At 41.7% G+C, this 17,420-nt stretch overlaps 1 protein-coding gene across 1 annotated transcript in view; it reads right to left on the bottom strand.

Annotated features, from left to right (window-relative positions):
• The window catches only part of CDHR3 (cadherin related family member 3), an 81,913-nt gene that overhangs the window by 37,793 nt on the left and 26,700 nt on the right, over positions 1-17,420 (bottom strand). The window contains exons 3-8 of the mRNA XM_040343524.1: positions 16,667-16,835; positions 14,780-14,868; positions 11,034-11,134; positions 9,299-9,403; positions 6,041-6,189; positions 3,911-4,100 (exon numbers count right to left, since the gene is read on the bottom strand). Of these exons, the coding sequence (XP_040199458.1) occupies positions 3,911-4,100; positions 6,041-6,189; positions 9,299-9,403; positions 11,034-11,134; positions 14,780-14,868; positions 16,667-16,835 (803 nt within the window). The remainder of the gene's footprint in view (positions 1-3,910; positions 4,101-6,040; positions 6,190-9,298; positions 9,404-11,033; positions 11,135-14,779; positions 14,869-16,666; positions 16,836-17,420) is intronic.

The following is a 17,420-nucleotide window of genomic DNA, read 5'->3' as shown; positions in this document are numbered from 1 at the left end:
AGGGGATTTTTTGAAAAATGTTTCTTATGGGTGAACTCCCGCTTTAAACACATCCTTATAGACTCAATAACATGGCAAGTTATAGTTAAAATCTGTTATTTTTATAGAAAAGGGCCTCCTCAATAACCACAGAACCATCTTGTTAAATGAACCCACCTAATATCAATATAATTAGAAGTAAAATTGCTAAACTTATCGTATGACATGTAAAGTACTGTATGTTATTTTAGATAATCAGTAACTAATTTTCCAGTATATACTGTACTATCTGTTGGAGCAACTTAAGGCCGAAATCACACTAGTGCGTGCGAATTTCAGCTCTCTTATCTCTGCAGAGAGATAAGAGAAGTGTTCAGCAGATCCATTGCGTTTTAGCTGCAGATTAGCTGCGAATTTGGAGACCTGGGAGAGGGGAGGGGGGGGGGGGAGTGTATTGAGCTGAATGAGAGAAATACTGAAGAGAAATGAACACATCTGCAAATTAGCTGCGTACCCATAGAAGATAATGGGCCTGAATTCGCACCTGAGCCACACCGCAATGCCTAAAATACGCACACGTTTTTTCTGCAATGCGCATGCATCGCACATATGTGAACCAGCCTCATTGAAAACAATGTATTTATAAATGTTCTGCGTATTGGATGCGGTTTAACTGCACTCAATTCGCATAGGTGTGAATCCGGCCTAATAAAAATGTAACTATACCAGTTATATTACATTCTGTTATTTTTCTGTCAAAACATAATAAAAAAATTGACAATGGCACTATGGGCTCACACAGGCATTGAAAATAGGTGGTTGAGTTTTCCAGAACGCCTAGCAAGGCCACTAAAAATTGTTACAATGGGGAGCTGATGGAGCTGTTCACACTGTAGTGTTAGCTTTGTTTAGCGTTGAGGCGAGGTTAAAAAAAATAACGCTGTCTGCAGAGTTGACGCTTTGCATCTCCATTCACTTCTATTAAACACACCACAACCGCACCTTAAAGCGGTGGTTCACCCTTAGATGGCACTTTTTCCCCTTAGCTTCCTGCTCGTTTTCTCTAGGGGAATCGGCAATTTGTTTTAAAATATGTGCAGTACTTACCCGTTTACGAGATGCATCCTCTCCGTCGCTTCCGGGTATGGGCTTCGGGAATGGGCGTTCCTTCTTGATTGACAGTCTTCCGAGAGGCTTCTGACGGTCGCATCCATCGCGTCACGATTTTCCGAAAGAAGCCGAACGTCGGTGCGCAGGCGCAGTATACAGCCGCACCGACGTTCGGCTTCTTTCGGCTACGAGTGACGCGATGGATGCGACCGTCGGAAGCCTGTCAATCAAGAAGGAACGCCCGCTCCCGAAGACCCATACCCGGAAGCGACGGAAGAAGATGCAGCTCGAAAACGGGTAAGTACTGCTCATATTTTAATACAAATAGCCGATTCCCCTAGACCGAACGAGCAGGAATCTAAGGGGAGAAATTTTTTTTTTTTAGAAATGAGTGAACTCCCGCTTTAAACACACTGTAAATGAGCCTATGGCATTTACAGTGTATTAACGGTGCAGTTGTAAAGCGTCAAAAGTGATTGTTTCCCATTTTAGCCTTGTAAAAAAAAAAACGACACACAGGGCATTTGAGAAGCGTTGCCTGACGCAACATGAATGCTTGTACAACACATCCTAAATGCTCATTATTGCTATAGGTGTGTTGATGCCCTTTTTGCTTTAAAATTTAACGCAAGTGTGAAAGAGCCCCATCAGTCTCACTCAGCACAGAGTTTCTTTAGCTTGCACGACAACAATCTAAGTGCCAGCTGACTAGACATGTGCAGAACATGTTTCGTTTCAATTCGTTATTTACATAAATTAGTTTAGTTAAATTTGTACGAACCGCCCGCCGCAGGTTTACGTCGCTACATTGAAGAGGAATACCGTTGTTATGTCAGCAGCTAGCTGCCATAACCCCAGTATCCTCTTCTTCAGTCGGCGGTCCACTTTCAGATAAAAGTGGTCTCTGCGGCGGATTCGCCGCAATATCACTTTTATCAGTGGCAGGAGAGGGCTCCCGCCGCTTATCTGTGCCCTCCGCCGCTTACCGGAGCCGTCTGTAGCGGCTGGAAGTGATTGGATCCTTCTCCTGGCTAGGAATGTCTCCATATCAGTGCAGGGCGGAAGCGATGTCAAAATGTTACTTTTGCCTATAGCTCTTAAAATGCCCATCACAGTGCCAATCAGTGCCCAGCAGTAATACCTGTCAGTACATCATCATCAGTGACACCTGTCAGTGCCAATCAGTACCGCCTATCAGTGACAATCAGTGTCGCCTGTCAGTGCCCACCAACGCCACCTATCAGTGCCCATCAGTGCCACTTATTGGTGCCCATCAGTGCTGCCTATCAATTCTACAAATCAGTGCCTCCTCATCAGTGCCTATTAGTGCAAATGAATCAGTGCCGCCTCATCAGTACCAGTCAGTGAAGGAGAAAACAAAATTTTATAACCGAAACAAAGAAAAACATATATTTTTTTAAAAAATGGGTATTTTTTAGTTTGTTTAGCAAAAAATAAAACCCCCCATGGGGATCAAATACCACCAAAAGAAAGCTCTATTTGTGGGAAGAAAATTAAAACATTTTTGTTTGGGTGCAGTGTTGCATGACCACGCAATTGTCATTCAAATGCGACAGAACTGAAAGCTGAAAATTGTCCTGGGCAGCAAGGGGTGAAAGTGCCCTGTATTGACACAAGACTTTTATTTTTATGATTTAAATTAGATAGAATGTAACAGAGGTGCAAATTCTCAGGACAACATACACAACCATACACTAGCATAGCGGTGAGGTGAGCAATTAGTGACCCACCCACTGCAGTACCATGGTGAAGGTGCTAGCATGGCTTGTCTGCAGATACACAGGAAAAAAAGGAAGTCAGGAGTTTGCTGCACTTTTTCAACCTCTATTGCACCTTCTAATAAAAACAACACAGTGCGGGATACTGTGAAAGTTAACATGTTTTGCGCTACAGTTAGTGCTTACTCCTATACTAAGAACATACCAACACACATATACTCTTCACATCAATAAAGTTAATTGTACTAGAGGGCTCTTCTCAATGGAGGAGTGTATAGGGAACAACATCCTATTCCATCGGAAATCCGATGAATTCCATCGGAGTTTACATAGAGAACATGTTCTATTTTACTCCGATGGAATTCTGATGTGAATTTTGTCAGACAAAGGTCCGATCGTGTGTACACGGCATTAGTTATTGGGGGTCTTGTGGCTCGATATCATCACAACATCCTCCTTGGAAAATCATTAATGTGAACTTTTTTATTTTTACATAACTATTTTCAAAAGCCATAATATTATTAAATAGGTCTGGTAATAAACAACTGTAACAATAAAGCCCTGTACACACGATCGGTTTGTCTGATGAAAACGGACCAATGGACCGTTTTCATCGGACAAACCGATCGTGTGTGGGCCCCATCGGTTTGTTTTCCATCTGTGAAAAAAAATAGAACATGTTTTAAAATTTCCCTATGGATAAAAAAACGATAGAAAAAGACGATCGTCTGTGTGGAAGTCCATCGGTCAAAAATCCACGCATGCTCAGAATCAAGTCGACTCATGCTCGGAAGCATTGAACTTCATTTTTCTCAGCACGTTGTAGTGTTTTACGTCACCGCGTTTGGACATGGTCGGATTTTTGACCGATGGTGTGTAGGCAAGACTGGTGAAAGTCAGCTTCATCGGATATCTGATGAAAAAATCGTATTAGATTCCATCAGATATCTGATCGTGTGTACAGGGCTTAAGGGAGCAAAGTGTAGCTGATACATGGTTACCGATATCTCTGTATGTACATAGTCACACATGTGCTTCCTCTTAGTTCAAAATACAGTACGATACATTATTTGATGTCTTACCTGAATGCATATGCTGCACAAACTGGTGGGTTGTCATTTATATCCTGAATGGTGATGCTTATTCTTGTAGAGTTTGCCTGGCCTGTACCTGGACGGTCAATAACTTTGATTTCCAATGTTATAAATGGATTAAGCCTGAACGGGCCAGCATCACGGTCTATTGTCTTTGCAATCTGGATTGTACCAGTCACTAAAATTTAAAATAAGAAAACTGAAGCCATTCACAAGACAGTGGACTCTATTGACATTTTTTTGTGGTTTAAATTAGAGCGACACTAAAGGTTCAAATCTGTAAAAAAAACAAAAACAAACATGTTATACTTACCAGCTCAATGTGATTGTTTTACACAGAGCAGCCCTGAGCCTCCTCTTCTTCTCTAGTCCTGTGCCAGCGCTCCTGGCCCCTCCCCCTGCTGAGTGCCCCCAGTTCAAGCTGCTTGCTCTGGGGGCACTTGTGCGTGCTCGCTGCTGAGCCGCTTCTGTATGTATGAAAAACGCAGAGTGTCGCTTGGCCCCAACCCCGCTCCCTCCTCACTGGCTGTGAATGACAGCAGTGGAAGCCAATGGCTCTCATGCATATCAGTGTACCAGGCTCGGGCTCAGGTGAGTATAAGGGGGGGGGGGGGGCTGAGGGGAGAGCTACACGCTTAAAGTTTCTACCTTCATGCATTAAGAATGGTTGGCAAAAAACCTTGACAATTCAACAAATATGTAAACAACATCCCTCCTTGATTGCAGTATATACTCTGGTTACTTCCAGGTTCTTCAATATTTTTTTATTTAACCTCCTTCTTGTTCCCTCACAATGTTCCTCACACACTTGTGTGGACAGATTGGGCTGGATTCAGGTAGAATTGCGCTTTTTTTACGGAGGCGCAGGGCAACATTTTTGCCCTGTGCCCCCGCAAATTTACTGCGCTGCCCTTGATTCACGGAGCAGTAGCAAAATGCCCGGCGTAAGCACGCGCAATTTAAATGATCCCGTAGGGGGCGGGAATCATTTAAATTAGGCGCGTTCCCGCGCCGAGCGTAGAGCGCATGCTCCGTCGGGAAACTTTCCCGACGTGCATTGCGGCAAATGACATCGCAAGGACGTCATTTGCTTCAAAGTGAACGTAAATGGCGTCCAGCGCCATTCACGATTCACTTACGCAAACTACGTAAATTTCAAATTTCGCGACGCGGGAACGACGGGTATACGTAACATTGGCTGCCCCTGCTAATAGCAGGGGCAGCCTTACGCGAAAACCGCCGTACGGAAACAACGTAAATTGCGTACGCAGGGCTCACGTAACGTTGTGAATCGGCGTTAGTATGCAATTTGCATACTATACGCTGAGCACAACGGGAACGCCACCTAGCGGCCAACGCAAGAATGCAGCCTAAGATATGCGGGCATAAGAGCCTTATGCCGCGCATATCTTAGGCTGCAGTCGGCGTAACGAGGTTCCTGAATCAGGAGCATTCGTTACTCCGGGGCAAGTAAGCAATTGCGCTGTGTAACTATGGTTACGCAGGCGCAATTGCTTCTTGAATCCAGCCCACTGTCTATAATTATCCTATTTGTACTGTTTGCCCAAACCATCAGAGTTAAACCACCTCTATGATGTCTTGCACAGTGCCAGTTTCAGGTTCCTCTTGCTTGAAATAGCGCATTTTCCTAGATTACATAACTGATTGTCATCAAACCTCATCAGTAAATACTGAATGTACAGTTAAATAATTTAGCTTGTATAACTTTATATAAGAACTTGAATTACATTTTACATTAGGACTGTCTCACTGTCTGTATAGAGCCCTGACCTCTGCTTTTGTTGTTTTCTATGACCCCTGCCCTTTGATTTGTCTGGCATGAGTGTCCCCTACTGTGAGAATAAGCTGTTACTAGTTTACCTTTCTTAGCTACCTCAGACAAATAGTTCTTATACAATAAGGTGGCAGTCTTCAAGAAGAAATAATAAAGACATGTGCAATATTATCATAGCCACAGTGGCTGGCTGATTCCATATAATGCTATGTATGATGTATTAGCTATAGTTGTGAATTCCTAATTTCAAATAATATTTATGCTTTGATTAAATAGATTTTAGTACGGTAGTATTTACAGAAAACATGCAGTTGTGATCTTACGCTCATTGATGGAGAAATACTGGTTTGGTGTAGTGATGCTGTAGTATAGTGTATTAACAAATCCAGCAGCATCTGGGTCCACTGCTGTTATAGTGGTAAGGATAGTTCCTGGACTCTGTTCTTCGGGAATGGAAAATGATGTATTTGTTCTGAAATAAATAAAAACATCAAACAATTAAATCCTTTTCCCATTTACAAAACTGTTACCATACCTTTAAATGAGTAAAACACATTAAACACGGTGGAATTTAAAAGGTTTAAAAAGTTCCAGCCTTTTTTGATGTTTAAAAGTCAGCATCTACAAAAAGCATAGCTGCTGACTTTTATTAAACATACACTTACCTGCTCCACCGTCCAGCGCCGCGCCCCACGCTCCCCCCCCTTCCGCCGGCGCCTCTATCCTAACTGTGGGCACCCGGCCGTGACAGCTTTCGGCTTCACGGCCAGGCACTCACTGCGCATGCACGAGCGGCGCTGCGCTACCTGATTGGACAGGCGATTGTTTGGGACCTGTCACGTGTCCCAGGCGATCGCCTACAGGGAGGGGCCGCCAAAAGGCGATATGACGTATCGCCTTAGGGGTCCCTGGGCGAAAGGAGGACACAAAGTCCCACTCCTCCTGAAGCCCCCACTCCCGCCCAAAGAAAATTACATGCCAAATGTGGCATGTAAGGGGGTGAGGAGTGGATTAAGCGGAAGTTCTACTTTTGGGTGGAACTCCGCTTTAAGGACTGTTTTTTGGCACTATATGTAGCGGCAGTCAGTGCAGGGAGTGGAGGGGCAGCTCACGGGAGCATAGCATGGGAGCGGGAAAATGTGAATGTGTCCTTCCTGCTACTGTGAGTACATATAAAATATGAAAATATACAGATTTAGTGATAAATAACAAAAAGCAGCAAAACCTAGTAGTGTTCACAAAAAATAGGAATAAATAAAATAAAGTGCTCTTGTACTATATTTTGTAGTCACTATAAACACTGAAATACCTCCAAAGAGGTGTGCAAATGTCCAAAAATAAAATAAGTGCAAGAAATGTGCACAAACTTGGCTAAATAACATTTATAAAGAGATAAACTAATGCCCCACAACATCAATGGACATTGGAAAAATTCTTCCGATAAATATCAAAGCGAGTGGATGAATCAAAATCTTATAGAAAGTGCTTGGTATCCAAAGACTAGTCTCTCAGAACTCTCACCTCCTTAGATGTAAAAACTTGCATTGATAAGATGGTTGAACATTAAGCAAAGTAATCCCCCAGCATCCTCTTAAGGTCTCTCCAGCTCTAATATAGCTACAGCTGCTGGCTTTCACCAATCCTGCAAGCTGCGGTTCCTTCCACGAATGTGTCCTAATATGCTCCAATGTACAGGATATAAGGGTGGGGAAGGAGAGAAAAGGAGGCTTCCAATAGTGTAGTACGTTAAATAATCAAAGTAATATTTATTAAGTACTAAATGGGTGGACTCTTACATGAAAAACATGAAAAACAAGCAAAATACAAAGATCGCAGCGTTTCCAGCACCTTCTTACGTCACTTCCGGTTTGCGTCAGCCTCTAGCCACTCCCTACGCATTACGTCACACCTTGTGACTTCTTCAGCCCCTGAAGAAGTCACGAGGTGTGACGCAACGCGTAGGGAGTGGCTAGAGAATTACGTAAACCAGAAGTGACGTAAGAAGGTGACGGAAACGATGCGATCTTTGTATTTTGCTTGTTTTTAATGTTTTTATGTACAAATCCACCCATTTAGTACTAATTAAATATAACTTTGATTATTTAACGTACTACGCTATTGGAAGCCTCCTTTCTCTCCTTCCCCACCCTTATATCCTGTAAATTGGAGCATATTAGGACACATTAGTGGAAGGAACCGCGGCTTGCCGGATTGGTGAAAGCCAGCAGCTATAGCTATATTAGAGCTGGAGAGACCTTAAGAGGATGCTGGGGGATTACTTTGCTTGATGTTGAACCATCTTATCAATGCAAGTCTTTATATCTAAGGAAGTGAGAGTTCTGAGAGACAAGTCTTTGGATACCAAGCACTTTCTATAAGATTTTGATTCATCCACTCGCTTTGATATCTATCGGAAGAATTTTTCCAATATCCATTGATGTTGTGGGACATTAGTTTATCTCTTTATATATTTATATATTTTATTTAGCCAAGTTTGTGCACATTTCTTGCACTTATTCTATTTTTGGACATTTGCACACCTCTTTTGAGGTATTTCAGTGTTTATAGTGACTACACAATACAGCGCAAGATCACTTTATTTTATTTGTTCCAGGAAGAGACCGCCCACTGGCTTCACCTGTCCTTACTACACATGGCTGCCTTGTCACTATAACGCAGAGCTGCATGAATAACACTTTCACTTGTAAACCCAGAATAGTTTAAAATAACTCTAATTAACAATATACATAACTGCTACATGTTTTTCTTTTAATTTTTACATTTTGACTGGAGTTCCTACTTAATTGGCATAGAGAGACAGGCAAAGTGCCTATCCCTATATGTAGTGTAGCGGAGCAGCATATTTGCTGCTGCTACTCCCTCCCTGTCACTGGTTGTTAAGGGCACTGTTGGCCTCACAGTCTCCTAACAACCAATGATGATGCAGTAGGTGGAGCCTAATGTAGAATCTGAGATTTTAGTTCCCCAACAGGTCCGCACACACCTTTTATTTGACAACAGGCAGTGGGTGTATTATTTAACCTATAGCAGGCTGTCTATTGGCTAAAGATCTGTACACTGTCAGCTGTCAATAACAAAGGGAGTGGACCTAGTAGGAAATTTGTGTCTGTGAATCCATATCAGGCCCCACCCATCTAGTAACAGAACTGTCCCACCACTGCGCTTTGTGACAGCTGCAGCGGCGTTGAAGGAAAGCTGCTGTACTGAGATGGGAGTGTGCGTATGGACACTCCACTCTTAGTGCGCCTCCACACAAGTGTGTGTCCCAGATTCTGTTGCCCACATCAACATTTGTCATGTGGAGGCGCACTGGAATTCTAAAGAGTGTCTTAGACACTTTTTACAGATTCCAGGTACAGTCTGTATATGTAGCATGCTTAGTGGCTTTTTTCTAAGTACTAAGAGAAATATTTAGGCTGCCATTTCTCACAAAACCCTGACTTTCTCACAAAGTGTGTCCCAACAGATACTACTGTTGATGTCTCTTATTATATCTATCCCACAATACAATTTTCTGTTATAAAAATCTGCTCTGTGTCATTTTTTTCCAAGGTACATACATAGTGAAGTATGGTGTTTCATCGTTGATGTTCGTTATATAGACTATTACACTCCCGTTTACAGACAATCCTCCTGAGTCCGTCACTGTCACAGTCAAAGTATAACTGTTTAAAAGAAAAAAAGTGTTTATTTGTGTTCATAATAACATTTTCCATGAGCCCCTGTTCACACTCCGCTTGTTTCCCTACACCTGACTACACTTAGGCTGCATTCACACCTGAGCGTTTTGTCGCCTGAAGCGCGACGCCCCAAAACGCTAGAGGGGAAAAAATACATTATTCTCTATGGAGATGGTTCACATCTCCACTACAAAACGCCTGACGCCGAACGCCTGAAGCCCAAACAAGTTCTGGACCATTTTTTGACGCTCGAATTTGGACGTTTGGGCGTTTTACATTGGTGACCCTAGACCTGTTAAAAATTGCGGTAAAAGCGCCGTGTTTTGTCGCGGCAAATCGCGGTAAAAAAACGCTACGTTCAGGTGTGAATGCAGCCTAAACATGCAGAATCCCATTCTTTCAAATTATCCCTGTTCACATTTGTACAGCCACCTTTTGCTCTATGCCCTTGGCCAGTGATGGCGAACCTTGGCACCCCAGATGTTTTGGAACTACATTTCCCATGATGCTCGTGCACTCTGCAGTGCACTTGAGAACCACGGGAAATGTAGCTCCAAAACATCTGGGGTGCCAAGGTTCGCCATCACTGCCCTTGGCTAAATTTTTTATTTATTTTTTAGCATATTCAGGCATTTTCCAGCCATAGACTTCAGCGCATGTGCCTGTACACGCGGCATACATGAATTTCACCTGAAAAGATGCTCTTCTCCTATAGATTTTTTTTCTTTGCCCAGTTCAGAAAATAACCGCCCAAACCTTTACACAAATGGAAAAACACTTGAACAAAGCTTGTAAGATGCTTGTAAAATACTCATAAAACACGAATGCCCCATATACACCATCGGAATTTCCGATGGCCTAAAATCCGATGGAATTTTTTGTCAGAATTATGTTCAAGCTGTCTTGCAGACAAAATTCCGACCGTCCAAAACGCTGTGACGTAAAACACTACGACGAGCCGAGAAATTGAAGTTCAATGCTTCCGAGCATGCGTTGACTTGATTCTGAGCATACATGGGTTTTTTCTCCGTCAGAGTTGCACACAGACAATAGGAATTTCCTATTGTTTTTTTTTTCTATTTCTAAACACCTACGGAAAAAAGTCTGATGGGGCCCACACACGATTGGAATTTCCGATGAAAAAAAGTCCATCGGACTTTTTTCATCGGAAATTCCGATCGTGTGTACGCGGCTCCGGCGTGTGTACGTTGCTTCGGCTTCATGTGTACGTGGCTCCGTTCCCATTATTACTAGCTCAGATGCGACTTGGAAATTGCATGACAATGAAAATCACATAGTTTTCAATGTTTTTTTTTTTTCAATGGTGCCCATTCACATCAATGCAACTCAGCACAGCATGATTTTGGAAAAGGTTCCTGTACTACTTTGGTGTGCTTCCAATGAGATTTTATCCCCATAGAATATGCAAACCACATCCAAGTCACATGCAATTTGCACTACATAATTTAAACTGAAAATTGGATGAAAATCTGATCGCAACAGTATGAATCTAACCTAAAAAAAAAGTTTCAAAATCACTTGGAATAAGCTCTGCTCAGGTGTGAATGTAGGTTGAACCTCTATATTTTTAAACAAATGAATTCTGGAAGTTTACCTGTGTGGGTCAGTCTCGTAATCAAATACTTTTGTAGACCGAATGTCTCCCGGGGCAGTAGATGGTACAGTAAATGGGGCAGAAGCAGGAGCCAGCGACAACTGCAAAATATTTCAAGTTAATAATTTTTATTGTCATTGGTAAAGTCAGCCATTAACAGTCATTTATGACCTGGGTTATTGTAAATACTTCGCATTTTTAACCACATGGCAAATGTAAAAAACAGCATATTATTAATTCAAAGATTATTCAACGCTCATACACCAAACATTCAACTGTCAGGTTATCCACTAAAATTATAAAGCAGATTTGCCAGATTGGATTGAATTTGCCGATATCTGTGATACATTCTTTAATAGGCAATCCAAGTCCAAATAAAATTCACTATTTTTATAATATGACAAATGCTACTAAACCAGAATTGATTCTTTTCTGTACAGCCTCCTTCTGAAGAGGGCAAATTGTTTATTTTATATGATTTATCCATTGCTTTCATGGGGTTTGTGTCACCTCACCCCAGCTCATTCCTCATTCCTTATTTACATTCACCAGCACTGGTCCTCTGCTTCCATCATGGATGTCAATAATTTCCTCAGTGTGCAGAGTGAATGGGTGCAAATACAGTATAATACAGGCAATGGAATTTGCCTGCTGATAATACGTACACCCACGTGTTCTTTTCCCATTTTTGTTATACAAAAATGGATATTACTTGGTTTATCAAAAGTAAGCTTTTTCTCAACCTTTTTTCAGTCAAGGCACCCTTTAAAAGTGTTTACAATCTGGAGACACCCCATTCTAAAATTTAAAAAGGAAAACAAATAGTTTTACATAACACAGCAACATCCACACACATACAGTGGGGATCGAAAGTTTGGGCACCCCAGGTAAAAATTTGTATTAATGTGCATAACGAAGCCAAGGAAAGATGGAAAAATCTCCAAAAGGCATCAAATTACAGATTAGACATTCTTATAATATGTCAAAAAAAGTTAGATTTTATTTCCATCATTTACACTTTCAAAATTACAGAAAACAAAAAAATGGCGTCTGCAAAAGTTTGGGCACCCTGCAGAGTTAATATCTTGTACTGCCCCTTTTGGCAAGTATCACAGCTTGTAAACGCTTTTTGTAGCCAGCCAAGAGTCTTTCAATTCTTGTTTGAGGTATCTTTGCCCATTCTTACTTACAAAAGTCTTCCAGTTCTTTGAGATTTCTGGGCTGTCTGTCACGCACTGCTCTTTTAAGGTCTATCCATAGATTTTCAATTATGTTGAGGTCAGGAGATTGTGAAGGCCATGGCAAAACCTTCAGTTTACGCCTCTTGATGTAATCCCCCATGGATTTTGAGGTGTGTTTAGGATCATTATCCATTTGTAGAAGCCATCCTCTTTAACTTCAGCTTTTTCACAGATGGCATCAAGTTACCATCTAAAATTTGCTGAAATGTTATTGAATCCATTTTTCCTTCTACTCGTGAAATGTTCCCTCTGCCACTGGCTGCAATACAACCCCAAAGCATGATTGATCCACCCCCATGCTTAACAGTTGGACAGAGGTTCTTTTCATTAAATTCTGTGCCCTTTCTTCTCCAAATGTACCTTTGCTCATTCCGGCCAAAAAGTTATATTTTAACCTCATCGGTCCACAGAACTTGTTTCCAAAATGCATCAGGCTTGTCTATATGTTCATTTGCAAAGTTCAAACGCTGATTTTTGTGGTGAGGACATAGAAGAGGTTTTCTTCTGATGACTCTTCCATGAAGACCATATTTGTACAAAAATCTCTTTATAGTGGAATAGTGTACCACAACTCCAGTGTTTGCCAGATCTTTCTGGAGGAATCGTGCAGTCAAACGTGGGTTTGGAATTGCTTTTCTCACAATCCTGCGAGCTGTTCTGTCTGATATTTTTCTTGGTCTTCCAGATCTCGCTTTAACTTCCATTGTTCCTGATGACTGCCATTTCTTAATTACATTCCGAACAGAGGATATTGACATCTGAAAACGCTTTGCTATCTTCTTATAGCCTTCGCCAGCGTTGTGAGCGTCAACTATTTTCAGTTTCAGTTTTCTAGACAACTGCTTAGAAGAACCCATGGTGCTGATTGCTGGGGCAAGGTCAGATGAGTCTGGGCATTTAAAACCTTTAAGATTGACATCACCTGGTCTTCCCAGACGATGATTGAGAACAATCCATGACACTGGCAGGTCTCAGCTTTGCAAAGGGGGCAGTGCATGCTATAAATTCTGCAGGGTACCCAAACTTTTTGGGTACCTTGCCTAACTTTTTTTGACATGTTATAAGAATGTCTAATCTGTAATTTGATGCCTTTTGGAGATTTTTCCATCTTTCCTTGGCTTCGTTATGCACATTAATACAAATTTTTACCTGGGGTGCCCAAACTTTCGATCCCCACTGTAGGGCACTCAACATTACAAGAGACGACTTCTTCCAAATACACCTTTGCACACTGGTACTGACTAGTATTTCAGCGTTTCTCTTCTACCTCAGTTTTCTCCATCACTCAGCAAATGTGACACCATTGTTGATGAAGAGGAACAGGGGAGGGGCAATATAGGAAGCTATGCAGGCACCTAAAACCCTCCTTATCAACCAATGATGTCATTGGTTGTTAGGACACTGGTAGCTGTAAGTTTGTAATGGTGCACAATGAAAACATGTGGCTTTGTGTAACTAAAACACAGGCTTTGTCCATTTGCTGGCTTGTGTACAATTTTTGGGCAATTTTTAGGCATTTTGCTAAGGTACCCCTGAAAAAACCTGAAGGCACCCCAGGGTGCTTGGGCATCTTGGTTGCAAAAGGCTGGTCTAGACAAGCAACAATTACAGAGAGGGGAAGGGGAAATCTCCAAATGGGAATGCCTGCTTTGTTGACAACTGTTAAAGGTGGCATTTCCCTGACTTTGGGCAGATTTAGGCTGGTCATACATTAGTAGAATTTCATACCAATGTTTGTAGGAAAATTCTAGCAAGAACGTCCTTTCTTGTCATCATTGAATCAATCAATTTTATTTGAAAGCCTTTAAAATGTAATTTAGAGCTGATATTTCAATGGCATCCCAGACATATTAAACAATATGTACGATTCATTTTTCCTGAACAAAAAACACATTCAAAGTTAGAATTTTGCTCAGTTGAGAAAAATGTATTATCTGTCTCCTTTGACTTTTTGACCCCACTAACCATTAGAAAATCAAATTAATGTTCCAAAAAAAAAAAAAAAAAACGTTGGACAAAATTACCACTAGTGTATGACCAGCTTTAATGTCATTTCTTTGTGTCTGTAGGACAGGAAGTATTCTAACATCTCCCCAATGGTCACAAGGGCAGCAATGAAAACCTGACCAGGGTTGAAGCCCTTTCCCAAAGTGAGTTCCACTCTAATTAGGGTATTCGTTGGCAAAGCCTAGTCTGTAAAAAAAAAAAAAAAACACAGGACATTGAGATAATGCAAATGTCACTTACTAATTAAGGAATGCAAAATTGAATGTTTGGATAATAGATAGCAGCATTTTTCCCTTATATTTCATGGTTTCATGGTTCATAACATGGTTCCTATAGATAATTTTTAGTATGTACTTATCTGTACATTTTGTTTTTAATTTACAATGTGTTCAATTCCACTTATAACTTCAAAAGAATGTTTTGTTATTTATTTTCCACTTCCTAGGTAAAGGAAATGATTACTCTGTGTCATCATATTGTGAACACACAGACACTTGCCTGCAGAGGATTTAAATCTTCAGGGTCAGATGCCAAAACCCGATATATTGGCCCTATAGGTGATCCTTCTACGATGTAAACTGTCACAACTACAAGAAAAAAAAAGAAGAATTATACGCTAAATATAAATTAACATAGATTCCGGAAATGATAGCTTTGTACCTTTTTTATACTGTAAATAATCAAATGTTCTGGTCACGCATTTATTGATTTATACAATGCACTGCCATACAGAAACATTTTGCTACAATAAAGGGCTTTTTTTTATATCAGACTACTGTGCTGCTGAAAATCACCACCAGTATCCTAAAACCAATGTCAGGCTTTATAAAGTTGCTCAGAATCATCTTGTTCTAATTTAATGGGTAGAAAAATACAATGTTTAATATGCATTGATAAGTACAATGCATATAGGTTTCTTGAGGCTTCACTGATCACTCATTGCAATGATTTCAAAAGGAGCATATTCTAATTTTCACAAATGCTCTGTGCTGCAGCGTTTTGTATAAAACTAAATATCATAAAAGTCTTTCATCTTAGGTGAGAGTCCATCTTATTTATAGACTAAGGGGCAGATCCACAAAGATCTGCACCGGCGCAGCGTATCTAAGATTTACTTGGCTTTGTTTTAAATCCACAACTAATTTGCGCCGTAAGTTACGGCGGCGTAGTGTATCTCTCGCGGAGTAAGGGCGCGGAATTCAAATGCGGCGGGTAGGGGGCATGTTTCATTTAAATGAAGTGCGTCCCCGCGCTGAATGAACTGCGCATGCGCCGTCCCTAAAATTTCCCGACGTGCATTGCGCTAAATGACGTCGCAAGGACGTCATTGTTTTTGACGTGAACGTAAATGGCGTCCAGCCCCATTCACGGTTTTCCAATGCTTTATTCCAGGCCAAACACGGCCAACATCAACATTAAATGGGAAGAGCAGGTTGCTGAAGAAAAGGGAGAACCTTTCAGTGTCAGGCATGGATATTGATTGAGCAGTCTTGGCTCAATAGAGTACCAAATTATTATTCGTCGCCACTCTAGTCGGAGTGGGTAAAGTGCCCCCGGACAGACCCCTCTCACAAGCCTGGCAGCCGAAGTGTCACTTAGGATTTGCTGGGAGGAACAGATCTCTCTCACAGACCTGGCTCTAGGGCCTCTGCTACAGGCCAATTACTTTAGGTGAGCTAGGTTTTAGCATAGGTCACCGGATGACAGCCAAACGTACCTGTCAACATTCCGGTCACCAGATCCCTGATTGGTTCGTTCAAGCCCTGTTGGGCAACCTGCCTCCGGTTTCCCCTCAAGCCGACCCCCCAATCGAACGGCACCCAGCCTGGGATCCTCTCAATAGAACCGGGGACCCAGTAAGTCACTGGAGTCCCTTTTTACCTCCCGATGAGGGTTTCTGTAGACTGCAATTCTGGCCTGGTGGGCCCCGCTGGCGTGGGTCCATGGATGCGCGCACCCTAACGGTGGATGCCGCACCAGGAACCGGGACCCTGCGAAACTTGCCTAGCACATCACACCTGTCACAGATATACCCTCCCCCAGCATGCCCTGCCAGAACCCCTCTGGTGCCAACTGCTGGCCAGGGATGGTATTGCATCCCTGGAGCACAGACTGACCCAGTGGACGTTTCTGGAGTGACAGAAGTCCCAATTTTAGCAAATTGTGAATGGGAGCAAAATAACTCTCCCATTCCCCACTAACTTTAGCGTAGTGCCCATACTGAAAGTAAGGGGGCGCTACATAAGAATTAAAAATGCTGCGTTTTTTAATACCCTGCCCTGTATGGTTGCATTTAGGTCAACTAAATTAGACTTTTTATGTGAAATCACATGGCAGTGAACCGCATGCTTTATGACATGAATGAGTGCTAAAGCTGATACACACCTTGATTTGCCAGGTTGCCCAGGAACACGGGAGGCTCGTTGACATTGGTGAGCTGCACAGTTAAAATTTGTAGTTGAGTTGTTCCTGATGAGTCTTCCATATATATTTGTAACTCAAAACTATTAGGCATTGTTTCAAAATCAAGGACTGGATTGCCAGTTACGACGACCTGCAATAGATTGAGAGCATGCTCATACCATCACAGCACATGTACACATATAGCAATATAACATTCATTTTAAAGCATTTATGAATTTGCAGCTGGTGTTAATACCATACAACACTGTATTTTTGTAATGCTGAACAAATATGACATTCCTAAGAATATAAATATACAGTATGAAGAAATATAAAAACAAGTCTTATGAGTTAACAAAGGATGTAATATACTGATTAGCTTCATTAAATGTATTATACATATACAGTTATAAGGAATACCATATTTTTTAGCAGTAGGAGGCTTTAGGATCTGTTTTAAACATACCTGGGCTGGAGCTAAAGGGTGTTTTAAAGAGAAACTATGAGGGTAGAATTATGAAAGTTGTAATAGCTGTCTTGTTTAACCGCTTTCCACCCAACCATAGTACATTTACTGTGGATGAGCGGCAGCTACAGGCTAGGCGACATACCCGTACATAGTCTAGCACATGCATAATAGCGAACACCATGGTACCTGTCTGCTCACTATGATTGGTCATAGTGCCCACATGATAACAATGTAAACGAGGCTTCCATTCATGGCTGTTTTGTGTAC

Source organism: Rana temporaria, chromosome 3, assembly GCF_905171775.1.
Source record: "Rana temporaria chromosome 3, aRanTem1.1, whole genome shotgun sequence".
NCBI lineage: Eukaryota > Metazoa > Chordata > Amphibia > Anura > Ranidae > Rana > Rana temporaria.
This window is presented reverse-complemented; position numbering and strand designations above follow the sequence as displayed.